The 22,624-nt window shown below is 36.7% G+C and overlaps 3 protein-coding genes across 3 annotated transcripts; 1 reads left to right on the top strand and 2 right to left on the bottom strand.

The window, feature by feature from the left end:
* Nucleotides 1–514: 514 nt before the first annotated feature.
* Nucleotides 515–11,998, bottom strand: LOC110775302 (uncharacterized). Its single transcript, XM_021979911.2, has 13 exons — nt 11,574–11,998; nt 11,199–11,261; nt 8,985–9,407; nt 7,236–7,307; nt 6,378–6,503; nt 5,483–5,695; nt 4,864–4,911; nt 3,242–3,397; nt 2,839–3,000; nt 1,976–2,069; nt 1,761–1,879; nt 1,608–1,652; nt 515–1,101 (listed from the first exon to the last, which is right to left on the bottom strand). The coding sequence occupies exons 1-13, from the start codon at nt 11,922–11,924 to the stop codon at nt 868–870; spliced, it is 2,106 nt and encodes a 701-aa protein (XP_021835603.2). The 5' UTR covers nt 11,925–11,998; the 3' UTR covers nt 515–867.
* Nucleotides 11,999–14,533: 2,535 nt separating this feature from the next.
* Nucleotides 14,534–17,134, top strand: LOC110775301 (60S ribosomal protein L32-1). The gene is made up of 4 exons (XM_021979908.2): nt 14,534–14,661; nt 14,809–14,907; nt 16,541–16,722; nt 16,832–17,134. Exons 2-4 carry the CDS (start codon nt 14,818–14,820, stop codon nt 16,959–16,961), a joined length of 402 nt encoding a protein of 133 aa, XP_021835600.2. The 5' UTR covers nt 14,534–14,661; nt 14,809–14,817; the 3' UTR covers nt 16,962–17,134.
* Nucleotides 17,135–17,853: 719 nt separating this feature from the next.
* On the bottom strand, nt 17,854–21,211 carry LOC110775300 (multiple organellar RNA editing factor 8, chloroplastic/mitochondrial). The gene is made up of 4 exons (XM_021979907.2): nt 20,808–21,211; nt 19,187–19,284; nt 19,027–19,092; nt 17,854–18,756 (listed from the first exon to the last, which is right to left on the bottom strand). The coding sequence occupies exons 1-4, from the start codon at nt 21,182–21,184 to the stop codon at nt 18,083–18,085; spliced, it is 1,215 nt and encodes a 404-aa protein (XP_021835599.1). The 5' UTR covers nt 21,185–21,211; the 3' UTR covers nt 17,854–18,082.
* Nucleotides 21,212–22,624: the final 1,413 nt, after the last annotated feature.

Genomic DNA, 22,624 nt, shown 5'->3' on the forward strand with positions numbered 1-22,624 from the left:
ATTAAACATTTAAAATATATACTTCGTATAATACTTAGTAGGACGGGCAATGTATATTATAAGATAAAATGATAAAATGAGTAGTTTCGAGATTTACTAATTACGCAATAGATGTAAGGGGTAAATATTTCATATAAAAAAGATGATTAAATAATAATTTTTAAATATCCGTGCGTGCACGGGATTTAATCTAGTTCTGATTCTATAACTCTGTTGTTAGACTATTGTGGTATTTTTTTTAATTTAATTTTATTGAAAAAAAGAAAATCAGTGACTGATTTCCAAACGTTATTCAGAATAACGTTTCAAAATCAGTCATCTTATCTACCTTAAATTTTATATCAGCTCCATGTCAAACACTTCTAATTATTTAAGGTGATTTATATTATTAGCACCTAATCATTTAAGGCGACTGAAAATGCTTGTCAAACAGAGCCTAAATCAATTTAATCATTATAGATACAATTAAATTTAAATTCATAATTCTACGTTAATCATATGAGTTTCAAATTAATAAAATCAAAAACTGAAAATTGCAATTATTTCAAACGAACCATAATTAATAACAAAGTATACCTTCGTACCATATACAACACGTTACAATTTCAGTTACAAAATTTGTATTATTTGCAGGAAAAATAAACCCTATACAGAGAATACATTGATCATACATTCATACAATTTTCTCTCAACTTACCTATTTTCGCCGGGCAACCCAAGATCGAAACTCTATATTAATTTCCATATGAAAAAAACTAATCAAATCAAAATTTTCAAATGATTAACTCCTCATAACTTATGCAATTATATCCCTAATCTTCAAAAATTCTAATTCAAAAATTCTAAATATAACTAGCTGGAAGGCTGTTAATACTTGGTAAGCCCAGAACTCTGTGCCTTGCCTAGAAGAGATTCGACATCAGCAGTTATCAACCCCAGATTTTTGGCCGCGGCAAAACCAGCATACAACCCATCAACGGCTGCACTAACTATTCCTCCGGCAAAACCTGCCCCTTCTCCCACTGGATATAATCCCTTTAAGCTCGTGCTCTCGAAAGTGGCACTGTTTCTTGGAATTTGAACCGGAGAACTCGTTCTCGTCTACAAAAAATATTAACTAAACATGAGCTTACAAAAAGAAAAGAAAAACATGACGAAAAATCTACCTCTGTCACAATCATTTCTATACTTTTATACTACTACTTCCTCCGTTTCACAAAACGTCTCTTGTTTTCCTTTTCGGGCGTTCTAAAGAACGTTTCATGTTTCTACTTTTAACCATACACTTTTCTCACTTTTCCAGAAACTTGTGCCAAAAGAACACTAAAAGAATAAAAATACGATCATTTTTTCTTACACAATTTTGTTTTTTCCCACCCAACCAACCCCACCATCAACTTTTTTTTTTTTTTTACTTTTTCATTAAACAATCTTGTACTTTCTTCCCATTTCCCATAGAAGTACATAACAATGATTGTCACACATGCAATTTCTTAATACCCGTGTTTATTCACACAATAGGAAATGTTTTGTGAAACGAAGGGAGCACTATGTAGAATAATACTTCTATACTTTTTATAGCGTGTATTTAAGAAGCATATCGATACCTCTACTCCGTGTAAAAGGCCCTCTTTTGAGATAAATCCTGGGAGCTGAAATAGAGAATTTAGTGAAGTTCAGAAACTTTCTTGCATATTAGCTGAAAAAGGAGAACAAAATCATCACAGTTGGATTTGGAAGTCATAGTAATGGAATTAAACCTCTTTCTCAAACATCAAGATTGAATCCTGTAGAGCCTTAGTTATGTGAGAAGGAAATAGCTCGTGGAGATTTGAAGCCTTGACTCCTAATCGATAGCTTGACTGTGGCAAACACGTATCTGAGGATAGAAGGAGAATCATGATACTGGCAACAAGGTAACAACACATGAACGGAAATTGCAAAAAAAAAAAAAAGAAGCTACTGATCTTTATACCTGATATTCGCTCTTCAAGAAAGTCAGTGACTGTCTGCACAGGAACAACAAAATTACCACCTCCCATGACAGCTGCTCTTTGCTCTAGTTCTTTCTGAATTATAATAAAACTCGGCGTTAGTAGAGTATGCAGAAGAGGCGTAAAAGGATTATTCACCTAGCATGACAAATGAAATGTAGTACTCCGTACATCATAATAATAAAGCAGTCCCCAATTCTCATACAAGGAAATAAATTTCTCTTTGTGACATTCAACTTAGGCTCTATTGTGTTCGACTTATTTCAGACAAAATAAGTTCAGTTAAGTTTACATAAGTTCTGATAACATAAGTTCAGAAAAATTATGTTTTTTTCATAATTTTCACACACAAATAAGTTTATTTCAGACAAAATAAGTTTCTTTCAGATAAACTAAGTTTAGATAAGTTCAGTTAAGTTCAGATAGATTAGTTAATGTTGCCACGGGAAGTGAGAACATGTTTCTAACCTACTAAGGCTTTGTTCTTCACGTGATTACCCTTATTGAAGTTATTTTAGTTGTGAACTGAACTTGAGTATCCCTTATCTGAACTTCTAGGCCCTTATTTTAAGTTGTGAATAGAACTTGAGTAGCAACTAAGCCGCTCAAGTAATACAATATGATTCTATTTTTCTGAAACTAATTTTTTTAAGTTGAAAAGAATCAAGCGTAAAACTTAGACCATTCAACTTTAACAAGTGTCAATTTTACTCAAGGGGTGTGTCTATGTTTGTGTGAACCGGGCGTCTCCAAGAAGAGGAAAAGAAAAGGCATAAAGTGGAAAACCAATACATGTGCATCCATCCAAATGAAGAACTTACTCATAAGATCAGCAGTGGCTTACCTGAAAGGCAACACCAGCAAGGGCTCCGTGAAAATTTAAGCTCTCAAAATCTTTTGATGAGACTGTAACAACTAGTGCCGAGTTAGCCCATTTCGATGAACGTCGAGAAAATGACATTCCGTTAATACAGAGCTCTGACGGATTTGTACTTGTGAGAACAACCTGAAAAATCATACTAATAAATGTTAACAAAGGGAAGCCGAATTGAACATCAGCAATCTAAATTACCGTAATTTATAAAAAATAACCTTTCACTCCTTTACACTATTTCATAAGATTTTCCAGCACATAAACCCTAGTCGTTTAACACATTTATAATTTAAGTGGAGTCGACATACCATTCAATTAAGCTACAAAGACATCCTACAAATTTAGTAAAAAGAAATTAGCCCATACAGAGTACCTGTCCTCCAGGACACATGCAAAAAGAGTAGCAGCCACGGCTTGCAGATGCATAGGATGATTCCGCATCCTCTCCACTGAGATAGTTTGCAATCTTATAATCTGCAACTGGTACCTTTCCACGTCCTCCTTGAACTTCAGCGGCTAATGCGGCGTACTGAAAGTTCATATAAGAAAATACGTCTTAACATAACTCGAATATTACCATTGCGGCTTGAATTTAAGCTCAATATATATTTGAATTGATCCAGCTAGTTATCTGAAAGAAGACGTGTGCACAACTATGCAGAGAAGGAATTTACGCCAATGTTAGTCAATGATGTCTTGTACATCAGACACTAATGAGTAATGATGCTATAAATATAACTCAAATTGACATTCCACACATATGAAGTCACAATTCCTTCTCTAATGGTGAATAGGATAACAAGAGCTACTTATTTCTACTGATCAGAATAACAGAAAAAGTCAACACTAATTATCAGAACATGAACTGCAGTGTCTAAATATAGTGCCCTCAATATACAAAAACTTTCGCCTCTACATTCTTGCACATTTCATGTAAAAAAATTGGATCCTAGCCTCTCGCTCCTCCGCCTCTAATCCAATCAGTGTCTCTTACTAGTCATTCAAGTATCTCAATACACAAAACATACCTCTCCTACAAACTAATCATGGAATGACCTCTTGGTTTGTTTTGCTTCCTTGGATATTCTTCCTTACCAATACCCTCTCTCCACAAGACTGAACCAGGTATCGACTATGGAAATTAAAGCCACAATAAATAATAACTGTAGGATGTTCATATATTATTCATGTCTTGTCAAGCCAAATTAACATAGATGAGTGGATGACCATATGTTGCTCCATTGAACATGAAAAACAGCAGCAAAGACACCAGAAAGAAGGCATTCAAGGATGAAATACCAACCAAAATTTGTGATTGTCAAAGGATTCTATATTAGTTATGTATGTAGAACGAGGAAACAAGCCCTAAATGGGGAGTCATAATTCATCAAAGACTAATAGTAGCTTTAATTTGTAGAAGAGGGAAGCAAGTCCCCAACTGTCTAATCAGATAGCTGCAAGATGTTTTCTAGTGATTACTGGTATAACCGTAAACTTCAGCAAGTTTTCCTGAACCTGAAACCACAATAAGATCTTCCATAGAGAACTTGCAAGTTATAGTTCAAAGGAGGACATATATGAAAGGTGAATTTCATAAACTCTAACCAGAACCTAGCAGAACAAAATGCACATTCATATACCTTAGCTATTGTTACAAAGTTGTGTTGTTGGTGTTAGGAAATACTTATACTTCGTATAAACTTTGGAGGAAATATGATTACTTTAGTCACTCTGTCATGAGCAAGGAGTACAAATGAAACCATTTATTTCGTATATAGCATACTTGAAAAACAAGACGTTAATAATGCAGCATAAAATCAATCATCGTAACTAAACAAAGGGTCATAAACGTATAAGATACTGCTAAAAATAGTAGACAGGAGAAAAAGGGAATTCTTAATTTTTTTTACTGCTAGAACGGATCAATAATTTACATTTGACAAAGAATTCAATGACAAACGAATTTGCTTCTAACAAAGGACATAAAGGACCTACCTGTATGCTGTTTATCAGTTGTTGGGGATGCTCAATCCGCAGGCCAATCTAAAGGACACCAGTAAATTAGTTCCAGGCAATTGCTAATCTCAGAATATGAAACTGAATATCCAACAACATGAAGATGTCTACAATAGTACAATTAAGCAAAACATGAACAAAACATATCAAAGATAATTTATTTGTACTTTTAAAATAAGCAAAATTTTCAGCTGACAAGGTTCAACTCTGCCCCCTACCCCCACCCACAAAGAAAAGAGGGGAACCAAAGGCTCTACTTGACCGAACCATAGCTGTCCCTCATAGTCAAAAGTGAAACGTCTGTTGAAATTAGTACTCACCTCCAATATCACAACTCACTAGTATGGCAAGAACCCCCTACAAAATCAGAATTCTATTCCCCCCTCCCAACCAGAAGTCCAATATATATCATATGTCTACACAAAGGGCCAAACCCTAAATCACAACCCCACTAATGAAACTTTCCCAGCTACCAGAAGGAACTAGCGTCTACTAAGAGTCCGATGTTATCAATATTTATCAAATTGTTGATACCGTGAAAGAAAAAGAGAGGTTAGAGGCTATTTTGGCGAACTGACGTACAAGTGCTAAAACTTACAGCAAAGTCCTTCGGAATCAATTCCACGTTGTGTGATAAGAGCATCTGGTATACATCTCTTGCAGAATGCCCAACAGCCAGAACCACTGCATCATAACTCAATTCTTGGCTATAGATTAGTGAGTTTTTTGTAACATCTGAAACTTTGACCCCTTTAACAGTCCCGCCCTCTACAAGCAGATCATCAACCCTTGTTCCAAATTTGATTGAGACCTAACGATACCAAAGAACAAAATAACAAAATGAAATGAGAGAATGAGATCAGCAGCACAAGAGGGGGGGGGGGGGGGGATGAGAACAAGATTGAGTGAAATACTTTCTCCCTTTCTAAATAGACAGATGCATAGCATTGACATTATTTTATATCATTTACATATTTCCTCCGTTCTAAAAATATTAGACCCTTTCGATTTTTACACACTCTCCTTTGACCATGTATTTTGTCATTTATACACAAGGAGAAACATAGTCATGTTGGATTTTGTTAAGATAATAAGATTGTCTCTATTTATACTCTCAAGTCTCAACTCAAGATATCAACTTCTTATAATTTTTACTTATAGGGAGTTAAATATATTATTGGTCAAAGTGTGCGTCGTGAAGCGAAAAAATCTACACGGAGCAATATTTCTAGAATGGTGAAGTATTAACTTTGACCACATTAACTTTTTTAATTTGGTGCAATTGGGTTAATGCTTTAATTAAGAACTAGTTGTGGCATAAAGCCAATTACAATATGTTAAGTAGGTGTTCAAACAATAATTAGGGGGATTAAAGATATTGATGGTCAAAATTGTGTATAGGTAATCGTGATAGGTTAAAGCGACGCATCTATTGAGAAACGGAGGAAGTGATCAATTGATCCAGAAAGAACATGATCAATTATGTGACTTACATCCAGGGCCTGCAAATGTTGCCTGAAACTGCGAAGCAGCGGAACCAACCTGTCTGTCCCTAGGTGAGGCTTCCCATCAACCAAGATACTCTTTGGAGCTCCAAAGTGAACTAGCGTCCTCAAGACCTGAGATATAAACAACACAAGTTACTCAATTACTATTAAGCAAATAATTCTAGCCAGAGCACCCATAGCAAGTGTACAAAGGCAATGCAGTCCTCCATTCCCTATGTTACAAATTTACATTATGTAGATAGAAGATGCTATAGGTACTTTGACCATCCTCTTAATTAATTCAGTAGATCATATGACGTAGACAGTAGACATGTAGATATAGTTTTCGATGTAATGGCCAACATTTTTCTGGTTGTGTTAACTTTTGAATCTGATACTAACAGTAACATAAGACTCCATTTCACTAGACATTTCTTAGTAAAAGAATCAAAGACGAGAAAGGCGAGCAATAGATGTTAATGAAATTGTTAACTAAGCACACAAATTTATAATGAATAATTAGGACAATCAATTTGAAAGGATGTAAAATTGAAAGTCGGCTCTCGGGATAGTCCAGGGGAAACAAAAGGAGCAACAAGCAAAAGATATACTCAAGTGAGTGAAGGTAGAAGAATTCACTCAATAAAGATATTTACTCACAAAGTAAAAGGCATTTTTAAACTAAAAGCAATGAGTGAAGGTAGAAGAGTTAATGTTTATTGAGACAGTTACTCTCATGATATGACAATGCTCAGCTCCAGCTAAGAATGCCAGAATGCAATAGGCAAATGTTTGTAATGCAATAAGTCAGCTTCAGAAATCATAATATGTACATGCCTATGCTTCAATAGATAGCATTCTCACCGCCTGAACACTGTCACCATTCTTCCCGATTCTTGTGACAAGCTTCCCATCACTCCATGTACCTGCACCACCCTGCCACACATAAGTACTTTAAATGGCTCAACATTAAACAGTGCAGAATCACAAAGTCATTTAATAACGAAAAAATATTAAAAGAACTAAAAAAATTCAAACACTAAGATTATGGTCCGGGAAATTTCGTCTGCGCTGTCAGTAAACTAGGCAAGTATTGATTAATCCCTCTACAATCTTGAAGAATTCACATATCCATTAGAAAAATTACCTTATAAGCTGCAATAACAATCAATTGTAGAAATGCCCCTCATAATGTCTTCACCAAGCGATTACAAACATAATATACAAACTTGCATAGACGTAGTGGCATATTGGTGGGTGATATGTGTATGCATCGTGTAACTTTATTACTAACTTTGCGACATCTATGACTGAAATGCTAGCCTGTCTATTTGCTTTTGGTGTAAATTAGCTCCTTGGACTTGGTACACACACACACACACACAAAATCCATGCAACCCTAGTGATGAGAAGTTGCAAGCAACTTTCCCTTCATTAGTCGTCACTATTCTGTTTTGGAAGGAGGGGGGATACATTAACTTTTGGAGAAGGAGAACAGACTTAGTTTTAGTTTCCTTTAGACTACTTGAGTTTCTGTAATTGACAATCCAGATTCCACAAAAAAGAGAGAAAAAAGTACGAGTGACTCCATTAATGTGAAAAGAATCAATCTAAGTCGTCTACCCTAGTTACTCATGCTAGAAGCAAGTTCTCCAGTTACAAGAGGGGTGATAAAAGGGGGTAGTCAACACATTGAGGAGTATTAAGAAAAGTTGAGAGACGAATTGTGACTTGAAAGAACACCAGCCTCTTGAAATATTGGCTAGGTTGTGATTGGTGATTCTTATCTTGACTATTATCGATACAGTTACATCTTGCTGTTTCACCTAAATTCACTTCCATTTACCTTCGTAATTACCTACTCCGTACTATCTTCTGTTCTAGTGAGAGGATAGGTAAGGATCATCTTGATTCTTAACATAATGTCCTTTTGGTAACCGTTATACCAACTTGCCAGATTGAATTCTTTTTCTAATCATAGCTGGGAATCTTCTCTTGCTGGGAGGGCAGGAAAAGAGCCCTACACCTTCATATAGCCTTTCCAGGGAAACCAGGCCTACCAGAGTACCAGCCCTTCCAGTAAACTGTCTAATATTCAGTTAGCTCTTGAAAAGATTCTGCAGTCTACTTGGATACTCTCTTGCCTCCAGTATTAATGGGTCAAACATCCAATAATTTCCGACAAATAACTTTATACATACTTCCTCCGTTTCACTAAAATTGCAACACTTGCTAATTTGGGATGTTTAAAATTAATTGCAACACTTCCCTCTTTGGTAACTTTTACGATTTAACCCATTTACTTTAATCATACTAGTCTCACTCATTCTCGTTCCTCTTCTCTCTATCTTCCTTAAAATATTTTTTTTTCTACTTCTTACTTTTTGTGCAAAATCACATAGGCTTGCAACATATTTGCGTCCTCTCTCCTCTTGCCTAAAATATTATGCAAATTGCAAGTGTTGCAATTTTAGTGAAATGAGGGAGTATATATATAGGAATATCCAAAATGCAAAACCGTCAGTGCATTCACAGAAATAAGAACATGCAATATCATAGTTTACAGGAGAAAACAAACACCACAAAGGGAAAATATCAGGTTGAGAAAGTTACCTCCCCAAAGCAAAAGTTACTTTCTGGTTGTATTATCCGGCGAACCACCAACGCACCTATGTCACGCCCTCTTTGTTCTACTGGTTGGCCTCGTTCAATTAAGGTAACATCAGCACCCAGCTCACCGAGCACAAGAGCAGCAAACAAACCCGCAGGACCACTACCAACAACAGCAACTTTCGGTTTGTAAGATGGGATACTACCGTTACTACCAGCATCCACTGTTAAAGTACCTTCCTGATCCTTCTTGCAGTCGTGTAATAAACTAAATAAATCACCAACAGCTTTTTCTTGGGGAATATGCTCAACAAGTCCCATCTTAGGCTCCATCTCGGAGATGAAATCCCATAACCGAGGTTCGAAAGTTAAGAGCTTGTCGACATCCATGTCAACTGTGTAAACAAACTTAGGTGTCTTCAATAGCTGAAAAAAACATGAAGATTATATAAGTCCTAGGAATATCCACACGATCTTCCATTTCAAGAAGATTCTAACCAAAACCATGCTCATGATTTAAACATGCGATGATTCAGAGCACTAGAGGGGCACATCTTATCGAGATACATTGCATCATACTGAGAAGAATTCAAAATTAATAGAATAAAACCAGTAGGTGTGAGAACTCTAATAACCTTTCAGTAGTATGATGACCAATTCATCATCAAGAGATTTAAAATTTTCACAAAAAGAGAGAACTTTAAAAAGACAGCTCTAACATGCATCATCCTTGGACGAATGACAATGTGGAACATAGATCCAAATGAGGAATGTCTCCGCCAACAAGAAAACACGTTCTCTACCAGTATGTCTTCTAGACAAAGGGTTTAAATGTTGTAGCAACATATATGCAATGAGAGGGCAACGTACAAGCTGCTACACCATAAATTCATGCACGACATAAAAGATCTTTCACCTACTTCTTGAAATTCTTTTCATGGAAAATTCTACCACATAAATGGATAACAACCTTAGATATGACTCAAATAGCAGTATTCAGCAGGTAAAATCTGCAAAAAGAAAGATTCAAGTACAAGAAAGACCAATTCTGTGCAATCCTCTTAGGCGCTATACTGCACTAGCCAGGGAACCTACCACCAGCTACGGGTGACAACATCAACACACAGTTATAACGTCACCAGTTGATAAAGAAGACCTAAAGTAAATAACTGATACAGGTAGCACTTTGTTATCAGCAGAGGAGCAGCATGACTCATGTTCCACTGTTCCAGCATGCCTTACTAGAGAAGGAAATTTTAAATTTAAGTAACTTGTGCCACAATTTTCGAAAATTGTTTGAAGTTTCAGCAAAAATGTTGTGATCTACTCATCTACCTTAAGGCCATAACTGTTTTCCTTCGAGTCTCGACTTCTCAAAGAGCTTCCAAACCAACTTTTAGCTAAGTATCGTCTCCCAAATTTCTACTTTGTGCACCCCAAAGAATCATAAAAGTAGCAGACACAAGCAGTACAGTACACTGTACAAAGCTTACATGATTGTTGAAGGGAGAAAACCTGAAGATGTATAATTGGTAGTATTTGGGGAACTGCACTCGTGCATAAAAGCTGAAAATAGGGCGAACAATACTTCCCACACTAATGCTTATAAATCCTTTGCCCTATCTCCATCTTACTCGACTTTTTAAGTACCATGTATTCACGTGTATGCATGAAGGTGGTTGCTAGTGCACTAAGTGCAGTAGGAAAATCTCTCTATTTCTCAACAGTCTCCTGACTCTCCCCATAGGTTCACAACCAAAAGATAGTTTCTTCCTACTTCCTAGACATTTGTATGGGTAGATCTGATGTTGGCATGCAGTGTCCAAGTTTCCACATAGTTTTTATAACTTTAAGAATACATACATTTACACAAATGTAACGGGTGAAGAAATGACATGCCCACTGACATCAAAACTAATTCGCAAGAGTGCTTAAGAACATTGAACCGAGCATCTTGCAGTGCTGACAAAAGTGCGCAACAATAGTGATATCTTTCAGGCTAAAGTAAACCATTCTTGGGTGTTCAGTCACATTAATATGGAACTTCAAGTGCAAAATTGTGCATATCATGAGCTCACACACACTGCATAAATCAACGCATTTCCTGCTGTCTCTAACCACTAACAAATTGGATGACAACTCTAATGAAGTATATAAACGGCTCGTCTGAAACTATGGAATTGCAAGATTGATATAGAACATTGAGGCAGAAAATACCTTTCGCGCATCAAATGACTTTCTAACCACTGTGAATGCTTCTGCTGGAAGGAAAGAGGCAACCTGCAAACAAGGATAGAATAAGCTAAACTTCAAGAAATTCAACATACAGAAACTTCTTTGCAACAGATGTAGGCATCATTAACTCACAATTTGCAGCAAATAATCAAAACCAAAAATTCTTCAAAATCCCCAATTAGCCAAGCATTTAATGCAAAATTCAAACCACAACAATGCGCCTGGAAATAAAATTAAAGCTATAGAAGGCACAGTTGAAAACACCCAATATAACACTTTTCTCAATTTGCAGCATATATACAAGGGTTTTTCGTATAAAGTTATGAATTTGTGACAAAATCACGCCCAATTCATTACCGGGAATTCGAGAACTTTGGCAATTTGTTCAAGGAGACCATCAGAAACACCAAGAAAATCTTTACCAGGGTCTTTATCAATTTCAACATTAAGTTTAGACAATCTCCAAGACCCTTCAAATTTATCCTTAACATCCATTTTCTCCTTATGAATTTGTTTGAGCTTCTTCTTCTCTGATGGGTAACGCAGCTTCCCTGTTCTTCTTGACCTCTTTGCGCATCGAATTACGAAACATTTGGGTGAGTATGAGGTGGGAAATGGAGATGGGTTTGAGATTAGAGAGAAAAATTGCTTAGAATTTGGGTTTGGAGAGAGAGAATGTAGTGAGAGTGAGGTTGAGATAATGGACATGGCTTCAATTTTGGAGGGAGCTGAGAGTTGATGATGTTCGAAAATGTTGCTAGTTTGCTGAAGGGTGTAGGAGTACATGATAAGGTTCGGAGTTTCAAATTGGCTTCTCCATTCTCAGCCTGAACCGTTGAATCCGCTAAATTGGTCAGATGATTTAAAACTCGAACCGTTAATAACCCACGTGCTGAAATCTGAAACTGGATCTAATCCGATTATATTCAACACGAATCTGAACCATACGGAAAATATTAAGCCAATAACAAATCGTTTCGCAACAACTCGATCTTTTACAACCCAACCCAAATGGATCTAAAACCCATTAATGACCTGGTTAGTTTCAATCCAAACCGTTTCAACCCCGTTTAATTCGAACCGTTTACAACCCGAGTTGTTTCAACCCGTAACTCGTTTAATCCAAACTGTTTTGCAACCCGTAACCTGTGTAATCCCCAACCGATCTTAAATTCTCAACCCTTTTAAAAGTTAATTATCACTCTTGTTCCCTAATTAAATCCACAATATTATAATTATACAAGTATTGAAAATTGTGATTTTAGTAATAACCAGATATTATAATTTATAATTTGGAATCGAATTGACCTAACCAAAGTACGACCCGCTATCCATTTCATCCCACTATTAATTCAGCCATACTGTATGAACCCAAACCGATAAGAATCGAAACGATAAGAACTTGAACCGATATGAACATAAACATGATGTAACCCGACTAAACTTGTTCAGTCTGACCTATTACAAACAGTTATTCGGTGAACCTGACCCGATATGAGTCCGACCCGATATGATACGAACCTGTTACAATCCGCCTAAACCCGTTACAACCCGACGCGTTCCAACTCGACTATAATTCGACCCGGTTATAATCCGATTTGTTATTAACTCGACCCGATATGAACCCGTACTTAATCAACTGGAACCGATCTGACCATTAATTTGGAATACGACATGATCTGATCCAGTAGCAAAATGAACTTGTTTCCAACCGATGAACCCAACCCAAAACCGACTCTTTTGACCGAATTGATACCCTATATTAAAACGGTTCTATAAAGAAAGTGTGACAAATAAGGAGCGGAAGAAGTATTAATTAAACATGGTAAAAATTTAGTTTACAAGTTAATATGAAGAATAAAAAAATCCATCTATAGATAAATGGAAGAAATAGTAAAATACATTAATTACTTTATTACTCGTTATTGGATGTTAGGTGTAGTTAATTGATCAGTTGGCAAGATTATTGTTGCACTTCTTCCTTCTGTGGTTCTTTGAAGAATTGAAGGTGGATGTTGAGCATCTAAATTTGGTGAAAACAAGTGAGGCTAGACCGCTAGAGGTGGTAATGTGTGATCAAGAAGGGGTGTGCATAAAACAACATGGCTTCAATCTAGACGATGTCATTGATATTGAAAGAGTGAAGGAGGTAAGGTCGAGGATGGTTCATACCTTGGAGTATTTGTAAGATTTTTTGCTTTGGTGGTAGAAACACATTATGCCTACTAAGATTTTATAAATCGGGTTACTGGACTGGGTAACAGAGTTCAACTCAGTTATGAATGGACCTGATCACGTTAAAATGGATAATGTTGGGTCAAAGTTTATATTTGTACTAGCTCGAGTAACTTTGAATTCATAATTGGGTTAAGTTGGTTTGACTTCAGGTGATTTCATTTCGGGTTAATATTCGTGTCCAGTTTGAACTGGTTCATGCTAAATATGGGTTATACCGGTTTAATTCGGTTTGTGTCGAGTTTGGTCTGTGTGCTGGTGGATTACGGTACACATCAACTGGTTTACCGTGGGTATGTATGAGTCATATTCGAAAGATTAATCTTGGGTTCAGGTCAAGTTTGGATATGTTGAGTATCATATATACTTCGTATATGTCAACTTTAGATCAACTTAGGGTAAATTTCGATTTGGGCATATGGTTTGAGTTCAGATTGAGTTAGGGTTGTAATCTCGTATTGTATAGATTAAGTGAGTCTCAAGTTTACAATCAATTTAAGATCACTTTATTAATCAAATATTCCATGGCAAATTTAGTTTTTTTTAAAAAAGTTTCTATGACTTTGTCTCCGAATTATTTATCATACAAACAAAAGATACTAACTTTTGTAACAACTCGAAACTTGTCTTGATTTTTGAGAATTGAATCGGATTGAAGACAATTCAGTTGAATTTGAGTTCGTGTCTACAACAATGCAAGTTAAATCGGTTATCGAATTTTGTTGGGTTGAATTGATTGTGGTTGTTATCGGAAAAAAACCAACTTTTCTATGGTTGCTGCATCAGATGCGGGTTTGTTTTAGTTAAAAGTTGTTGGGATTTAAATTGAGTTACGAGTCTCCTCAGGTTGCTAACGGATTAATTTCAAAGTCTGAATTCACTATGTTTAACGGATTTCTAATCATCATCAGGTCTGTTCAGATCAATTTCGGAATTTATGTTTCTCAGATAAACTCACTTATGATATCGCTTATTTTCACCGTACGAAACGATTTCTCAAGTCAGGTCGATTTTTGACACGTAAGGCGTAACTACGATCCTATTGAGTATGGCCGGCCATCTTCCCCTCTTCAGTTTTCACAAAATAAAGGCCCAAATACACAAACCCGTAGACCCGTGATAAGAAAAGCCCTAATAAGAACACTATAAACAAAGCTTCTAGGGTTTCACCGAAAGTTTCTCCGTAAGCTTCCCTGTCAAAGGTTTCTCCGTAAGTTTCTCTCGTTCTCTCTCCTCTTCTGCCATTAGTTCTCTTCATTTCCTGCATTTTCAATGATTTATGCACTCAGTTTTGTTCATTTTCCATTACTTTTGAGCTTAATTTGAACAATCCTTTCTTATTTTTGAAACTTTGAAGGAATCAGCAATGGCCGTTCCTAAATTGGTCAAGAAGATCGTTAAGAAGCGGGTTAAGCAGTTCAAGCGTCCGCAACATGACAGGCGGATGTGTGTCAAGGTATATACTTTCACATCCTTCATTTCTGCAACTTTTTAATCTTAGATTTAGCTTTTTTGATTGCTCAAATGTTTAAAATTTTGGAAGAAAAGTAAATTTTTGTTGGATTTCATTGCTAGTAGTCGTGAATTGCAGTGATAATGGTTTAATTTCTACAGATTTTGGTATTATTGTTGACATGAAGTTTACATGAGCTGGTTGCATAAATGTAAGCTAAGTATACGGAATGTGATTTTTTGGCGTAAATGAGTGTATTGGTGATCTAGTTTATGAAAATAGTTGGATATAGAGGCGAAGGGTTTTTGACATGATGAATGTCGGTATCTGATGTTTTTGGGGTAAACTAGGTTACTTTATTGAGATTTTTGTTAAGTGTATTGAGAACGTGGTCAAATCTGCGTTTTGTATTCATATGAATTGACTTTGAACTCGGGCACCCTTTGGATTAATTTTATTCTGGTTTTAAACCTGCTGTCCTCTATGAATATAACGCCTTTATGCAGAATGTCGTTTATTCATTTTTGTACGAAATCATATTTGCAGTAAGCACTCACTTACCTGTCTTGGGGTGATTTGGAAGCACTTCACTTTTTAAAGTTGATGTTTTTTCAATTAAAGTTGGTTGGTTACTGGGTTGTAATTTTCATTTTTATATATAACCAAAATTCAGCTGTGTAATTGTGTGGTATTTCGTATTAGTTTGTTTGAACAGAGCGTCATAAAGGTGTAAAACAACCCGGTTAGTAGTTGGTACCAAGCTTACAATCAAATTCTGATGTAGAGTGTCATAGTTTAGCTCTTTAGCCTTTTCTAGTAGATTTGTTTTACTGTTTGTTATCTGCTTGATGCCTTGACCTATATGCATTTTTAGCTACGCTGGTGTATTACACAAGCTTGTAAAACTAGTAATTTAATGTACAATCTGGGCTATGCATTAATCACTGGGCTGCACACTATCCAGAGTCAAGATATTAAGTTTGTGGGTTGTCATGATTAGTTGTGGGCACATGTCTTTGATATGATATTCATGCTGTCAGGGTTGTAAGTTTTCTGCGAATGCTTGCCTCACAACTGTTGGGGCTAGCCTTTGAATAAAAGTATATTAGTTAATTTATAACACAGAAAAATATTTGGTGTTTAAATGTTATGTTCTAAAAAATACCCCCATGAGAACTGGTCTTTCTATGTCTTGGCCAGAAGGGTTGTGTAAAATTGATTTGTGTTTACTTCATGTTTTAATCAAGATGCTATGGGTGATTCTGATGCATTTTTATGTGTTATTTGAAACCTGAGCGGTCTATATGTTGGGCTTATAGAGTTCAATCTCCTAGAGGCATTGGGCTCAGTTGGGCTTATAGAGTTCAATCCCTAATGCTTGGGTAATTTTAGAGGCATTGTGTCACCTTCCACCTGTGAGGTTGGGGATCCTGTTCCCGTTCCCTTTCCCTGTATTATGTGGTTGTTTCCAGTCAAATATCTTTGGCTCCCCCTCTCTCCTATGAGGGGAGTGTGTGTTGAAAGACAATAGACAATAAATTTCCAAAATATAATGATTCTGCTGTCCTATTTGATTAAGAAGGGCTCCTCTCAAATTTGTAATTTCTCTGTTAATCTGAATGGTTGTCTCCTGCAGACTAACTGGCGTAGGCCAAAGGGTATTGATTCTCGAGTGAGGAGAAAGTTTAAGGGAGTTACTTTGATGCCCAACATTGGTTATGGTTCTGACAAAAAGACTAGGCACTTTCTTCCCAATGGCTTCAAGAAGTTTGTCGTCCACAATGTCAGCGATCTAGAACTTCTTATGATGCATAATCGGTAACAAATAGAATTCCCCCCTTCAACTTTCTTCCTCTCAATCCCTTTCACTGTGTACTAATTTATTGAGTGTGTTTTCTAATATCCAATTTTCTTTGCAAAATTTTAGAACCTACTGTGCTGAGATCGCTCACAACATCTCAACGAAGAAGAGAAAGGATATCGTCGAGCGTGCTGCACAGTTGGATGTCGTAGTCATTAACAAACTTGCTCGCTTGCGTAGCCAGGAAGACGAGTAATCCTTTTGCTGTCTGGGATAAATTTTGTTTTTAGATCAAAACTGGGGGAGACCTTTGTCGAATTCTAGCTTTAGTTGAACTACCCAGTATTTTTATTTGTCAAAATCTATGTTATACGATATCTGCTACTTTGATTTTTGTTCAGGCATTAGTGTTTTATCTTTTTTTCATCATTTGTTTCTCTCCAGTGTGTCCTCGGTCTTTGGCTTCTTACCTTGTTTGTTTGAAATCAGCAGAGTGCATACCACTTGACTAAAATCAAGTGATCTTATGCTAGAGAATTCGGGTCTATTATCTAGCATCTTCACTGGTTTGTTCTTGTGAGTGTGAACAAGATTTGGTCATCCCAGGCTAACTTTGTAAGGGACGATTTAAGCCAAGGTTTGTGGTATCTATTTGAGTTGTGGGTTAGCCTGTTGATCTTTGTGCGGAGGTAGCGTTTAGACCTAGTCAAAACTCTAGTAGATAAAACTAGGGGTGTTTTGTAGGCTAAACGGTTTTCTCTAACATCTTGTACAGTTGCACTAATGATACCATAAACAGATTTCTAATACTGTATCAGTTACACTAAATCGTAATCATGACATTTAATCTAGTTAAGTAATTAGACCTCGTTTAGAATTCACTTCACTTGTTTAGAATTCTTATATTAATGTCATTGTAATTTGATTCGGTTTTCAATTTCGCAATAAAATGTTAAATTTACAAAAGAAGAAAAAACTTTGATTTCATACAACAAGCTTTTAATAAGATGGTTCTATGTGATATGTAGTTTGGTTTTGATGTCTCAATTAATGATACTTAGACTTGATATCAAATATTTCAGTTAAGTACTAAAATAAAGCATTGCATATACACAATATTGAACTATCTTTGTCTCCAGGCTCAACTGTTGAAGAATGATAATTCCCGCTAAACAGAAATTGCGTCAAAATAACCTTTTGTCTGAAAGTGAACAGAGGTACAGCACAAATGTTGTGCAAAATACTGCCATCCCAAACCCTAGAAACATTTGTATACTTGACTTAGTCCCTTCCAAACAAACTAAAACTACTTAAAGTGTACCTACCATAAGGTTCTGTTCTAGGCATTTAAACATGAGTAAGTTATCTACAAAAGCATCACTGATAGTTTGGCCCATCTCTTCCAGGCACATCTTGCTGATAGTTTCTGTTCTGTGGCGGATAGTTCTGGTTCTGATTACCCGTTTGCACGTTCTGATAAGGCATCCCTCCACCTGTTTGATTGGTGTTGCCTCCATAGCCAGGATTTCCTTGACCCCCATAGCTAGGTGGTGGCGCACCCCCTCTGTTATGTGAATATCCTGGATTGCCTTGTGGCATGTTCTGTCTATAACCAGCATTGTTTGGTGGCATGTTCTGTCCATAACCAGCATTGTTTGGTGGCATGTTCTGCTGATATCCGGCATTGTTGGGTGGTGGCATGTTCTGCTGATATCCAGCATTGTTGGGTGGTGGCATGTTCTGTGGATATCCCGCATTGGTGGGTGGCATGTTCTGCTGATATCCCGCATTGTTAGGTGGCGCGCCACCAGGGTAGCTGGGTGGTGCACCTCCAGTGTTGGGTGGACCAACCATGTTGCCTCTGGGACCTCCCGTATTAGCTTCTGGACCATTCCTTTCTCCTTGTCTTCTATCGAAGTTCCTAGAATGATCAGCATTCCGTGGTCTGTCATTACGCCTGTTACGATCCTGTGCCTTTGCATTGTTCCTTACCCATTCCTCATGGTATTTCGGATCATATGGAACAGCATGACCATCAATAAAGGGCTCACCTGTTAACAAGGCAACAAAATCAAGGAACAAACCAAATATACTACCAGGGCAAACAATGACATGTTACTGTATCCTTCCCAGGTCGAATAACCAACTAATTGCAGCATTGCACAAAAAACACAAACTACTTTAACAAAGTTCAAAGCATAATGCAGTAATGCACTAAAGAACAACAAAGATAGATTTCAAAACCAATACCAAAGAATCGCAGAATGTCCCATCTACAAAATAAAATAACCAAAATGCTATCAAATATATCGTTTTCTTACCCCCGTAGTCTTTGTTTTTAACATCCAAGTATGAGTCAGGAAGGACCCAACGAACATTTGGCAACTCTGCATAAAACATAAAACAGAGGGAACAAACCATTAGCTTTTTGCTTTTCACAAACCAGATGCTGAATTGGCTTTTAAGCAAATAAAGTAAAACCTTTAAGCTTGTATGTTAATTCCTCAGACACCAAGGCACCAAAGGCAAAATAATGTCTGGTAGAGACAGAGTATATCTTCATCCTTGCTTCTTCTTCACTGAAATTTTAATAGACCACAACCAAAAACAGAAACCAGAAACCAAGTTAAACACAAACCAGTAGCTAAAACAAAGACCACTCAGAGCAAGAAATGTACACAAATGATCCAATTAAATGTCACCTCCAGTTCTCCACATTCCCGAGCCAGGGAAAAATCAAGAAAAAGAATGAAATAGTAGTTTAAGACTTTAAGTGGCCATACGCATTATACATGGATGAATCCTCACACTTCAAACATCTATTGTTAAGTATGAAGCACCCTCTTTTCAGCTTACCATGCTCTAGCAATAAGCATGCATATTGGTATATTGTTGAGGATAGAATATCATATAAGTATAGACTTCTATAGTTGTATTAGATACCATATTACATAACTCTATCTCATATGATATTCTATCCTCCGTAGTTATCCTCAACATATTAACTACTTCTAGACCAACTACGCACAAGGAGACATGAAACAAGTCACAGCCCTTGTAAACCCTACAGCCACAGCTGTAACCCAAATTAACCTTCATTGTAAGGCTACATTCTAATAGCAAAAACTTATCTTCGTCACAAAACTAAAAACCAGGGTAAAAGTGCACCTACATTGCAGTATTTTAGAGCAGTAGGTAATCATGAAAGGCCAGTAGTATTTACATTACTTCTCTTTATGCTGTCAGACTGCATGATCTAGCAGATGGATCTTTGGACAAACTAATTAATAAGAACGCCACAACTAGGATTGATGAAAACAACAACAAATCAGTACAAATCATGGACATTCCTTTATGCTTTATTGTTGTTTTCATCTCTTAATTCAAGAGAAATTCTTTATTACTTCCAATTCATCAACATAATCCAATTCTTTATTACTGTGAACTCTAAGCAGCCACACAGACCCCGCCACCCCCTGTCAGCACTCAGCACAAGCACGGAAGTACAAAATCATGTAAATGATAATATACAGTGTAAACAAAAATACAGTTGCAAAGAGGAAAATCAATCATTACCGTCAAACACAACTACCCATAGGCTATACCATTACTCCAATCATAACCACATTAATCTATTGCAAACCAAATGGAGGAGTCCTGGGTTAGAGAGTTAGAGACTCAGAGGAGGATGAAAAAGCTTCAACTTTTTATACTTGCCAGAATCTTCTTTATTCATATTAGTGCATATCTTTACATAAAATTGAAAAAACCAAACCCCAACAATATGCAATATTTAAACCAAATAATCGAATTTACATCCAAGAGACATTTAAAAGCAAGAAATCAAAGCAAAAACAAAATGTATTACAAGTAGATGCAAAATGAAACGATAAATCACCAATCAACAAATATATCAAACACTGGATGCCGAAATAGTTTAATTAGGTGATACACAAGACCTCCAACCAAATCCTGTCTACATCACTACGCTTTGTGTCAGTTCACTGTACCCCCAAACAAAATCACCAAACAAAAAACATACTTAAATCTGGAATGTAACCGAAAACGAAAACGAAAACTCTAGAAAAATGAGGAAAAGTACCTTCCGATAACTTGAGCTAGGGTTTTGACGAAAGAGTCAATTATGTCATCGCGGGTAGAATTTTCGGGAGGAGGCTCAGTAACAACAAGCCAGTGCTCAAAATCACAGCCATCAAGCAAGATTGTTTCCTTAGGAGGGCGATTCGTCCAATTAGGTTTATCGTCGCTAAGAGAGTTCTGCGACTGACGAGCCGAGAAGCTTCGGAAAGCGGTAAAGGGTAAAGAAGAATGGTGGAGAGAAACGGCGGCGGCGGCGGCGGCGGTGAGGGGGCGGAGACGAAAGAGAGAGAAAGGGGTGGTTGGAATTTTGGTGGGAGTTGCAGCGGAGAAGCGGCGGGAGAGGAGGAGCAAAGAGGATACAACTTTCTTTTGAGCCATGGAAACTGACAAATATTGTTCAGAAAGGAGTATCTTTGATGAACGTTGATATTTATAGGCCCTGTTCGGCAAAAGTAGCGGTAGCGGGTAGCGGTTCAGTAGCGGGTAACGGTTGGAGTAGCGGGTAGCGGTCAATAGTAGTGGGTAACGGTTAGCTGTCAAAGGTAGCGGGTAACTGATATGAGTGTTCGGTAAAAGTAGCGGTTGATATTATAAAATAAAATAAAAGGTGAAATATTATTTAAAACTTTATTATAAATTTGTCAAACGCTACCGCTACCTTAAACGCTACTAATTTTAACGTTTGATAAAAGCTACTCAACCGCTACCTCTACCGCTAACCGCTACCTAAATCGCTACCTCGCCAAACACTTACAAATTTATAAGTAGCGTCTTGACTCGGTCAAAACGCTACCCGCTACCTCAAAAGCTACCGCCGAACACGCCCTTAGTAGCGTTTAAGGTAGCGGGTAGCGTTTGACAAATTTATAATAAAGTTTTAAATAATATTCTTGCTTTTATTTTTATTTTTATAATATCCACCGCTACTTTTACCGAACACTCATATTAGTTACCGCTACTTTGACAGCTAACCGCTACCCGCTACTATTCACCGCTCCTCGCTACTCTAACCGCTACCCGCTACTCAACCGATAACCGCTACCCGCTACCGCTAATATTGCCGAACATGGCCATAGTACAAGAATATAATAATCCAACTACTACTAAACTTCTTTCTTAGCCTCTTACTCCCTCCCTCTCTTTTTGTTTTTTACGTTTTTTTTTTTGGGTTTCCCAAAATGTTCTTTACATTTCCTTTTATAGCATCACATAAATGACTTAATATTCTATCAAAATTTGTGTCTCATTATTATTTTAACCAATAAAATTCATTGAGTCATTTAATCTCTCACACTTTTTCATTGGGGCAATAGCTTTTTCTCATTTTCCCAATAACAGAATTTTGATAAGAGTGAAAACATTATAAATAAACGTAATATTCCTCGTTTACATAAAAAACTTAGAAGAATCATAATGCACATTAATTAGTCGTTAAAATGCGTGTAAAATAGCAAACGTAAAAAACAAAAAGAGACGGAGGGAGTAGTACTTAGTAGTACTAGGGTTTTGGATCTCTATAATTCTAAAATAATATTCCATCAATTTCTAAATAAAGTGTCATTTTTTCATTTTTGGCGTTCCCTTATAAGCGCCACTTTTCTACTTTTGAACAGGAGAAAACTATTGTGACCCAGTGGGTCGTTTACCCACCTGATGTGGCAAGACAAGTGGCATGCTGACAAGACATAAAAAATGACATGGACTGAGTGATTTCCAAGACAAATTAAATGGATATTATTCATGTTTACCCATCTCAAAATTTGGGCATTAATTCCCCTTGTTCCCATAACAATTAATTGCAAGGATTTAATCTTTTCC

The sequence above is a fragment of the Spinacia oleracea genome, chromosome 2 (genome assembly GCF_020520425.1).
Source record: "Spinacia oleracea cultivar Varoflay chromosome 2, BTI_SOV_V1, whole genome shotgun sequence".
NCBI classification, from domain to species: Eukaryota; Viridiplantae; Streptophyta; class Magnoliopsida; order Caryophyllales; family Amaranthaceae; genus Spinacia; species Spinacia oleracea.

What these genes read in the sequence shown, in the direction of transcription:
- LOC110775302 (XM_021979911.2), bottom strand. Translation starts at nt 11,924, where the DNA reads ATGTCCATTATCTCAACCTCACTCTCACTACATTCTCTCTCTCCAAAC. An exon ending in ATGGTGACAGTGTTCAGGCG is followed by an intron (nt 6,504 to 7,235) that starts GTGAGAATGCTA and finishes TTTATATCTCAG; the next exon opens with GTCTTGAGGACGCTAGTTCA. An exon ending in TCTTGAAGAGCGAATATCAG is followed by an intron (nt 1,880 to 1,975) that starts GTATAAAGATCA and finishes TTCTATCCTCAG; the next exon opens with ATACGTGTTTGCCACAGTCA.
- LOC110775300 (XM_021979907.2), bottom strand. Translation starts at nt 21,184, where the DNA reads ATGGCTCAAAAGAAAGTTGTATCCTCTTTGCTCCTCCTCTCCCGCCGC. An exon ending in CTAGCTCAAGTTATCGGAAG is followed by an intron (nt 19,285 to 20,807) that starts GTACTTTTCCTC and finishes TTAAAATTTCAG; the next exon opens with TGAAGAAGAAGCAAGGATGA. An exon ending in ATTAACATACAAGCTTAAAG is followed by an intron (nt 19,093 to 19,186) that starts GTTTTACTTTAT and finishes TGTTTTATGCAG; the next exon opens with AGTTGCCAAATGTTCGTTGG.
- LOC110775301 (XM_021979908.2), top strand. Translation starts at nt 14,818, where the DNA reads ATGGCCGTTCCTAAATTGGTCAAGAAGATCGTTAAGAAGCGGGTTAAG. An exon ending in ACAGGCGGATGTGTGTCAAG is followed by an intron (nt 14,908 to 16,540) that starts GTATATACTTTC and finishes TGTCTCCTGCAG; the next exon opens with ACTAACTGGCGTAGGCCAAA. An exon ending in CTTCTTATGATGCATAATCG is followed by an intron (nt 16,723 to 16,831) that starts GTAACAAATAGA and finishes GCAAAATTTTAG; the next exon opens with AACCTACTGTGCTGAGATCG.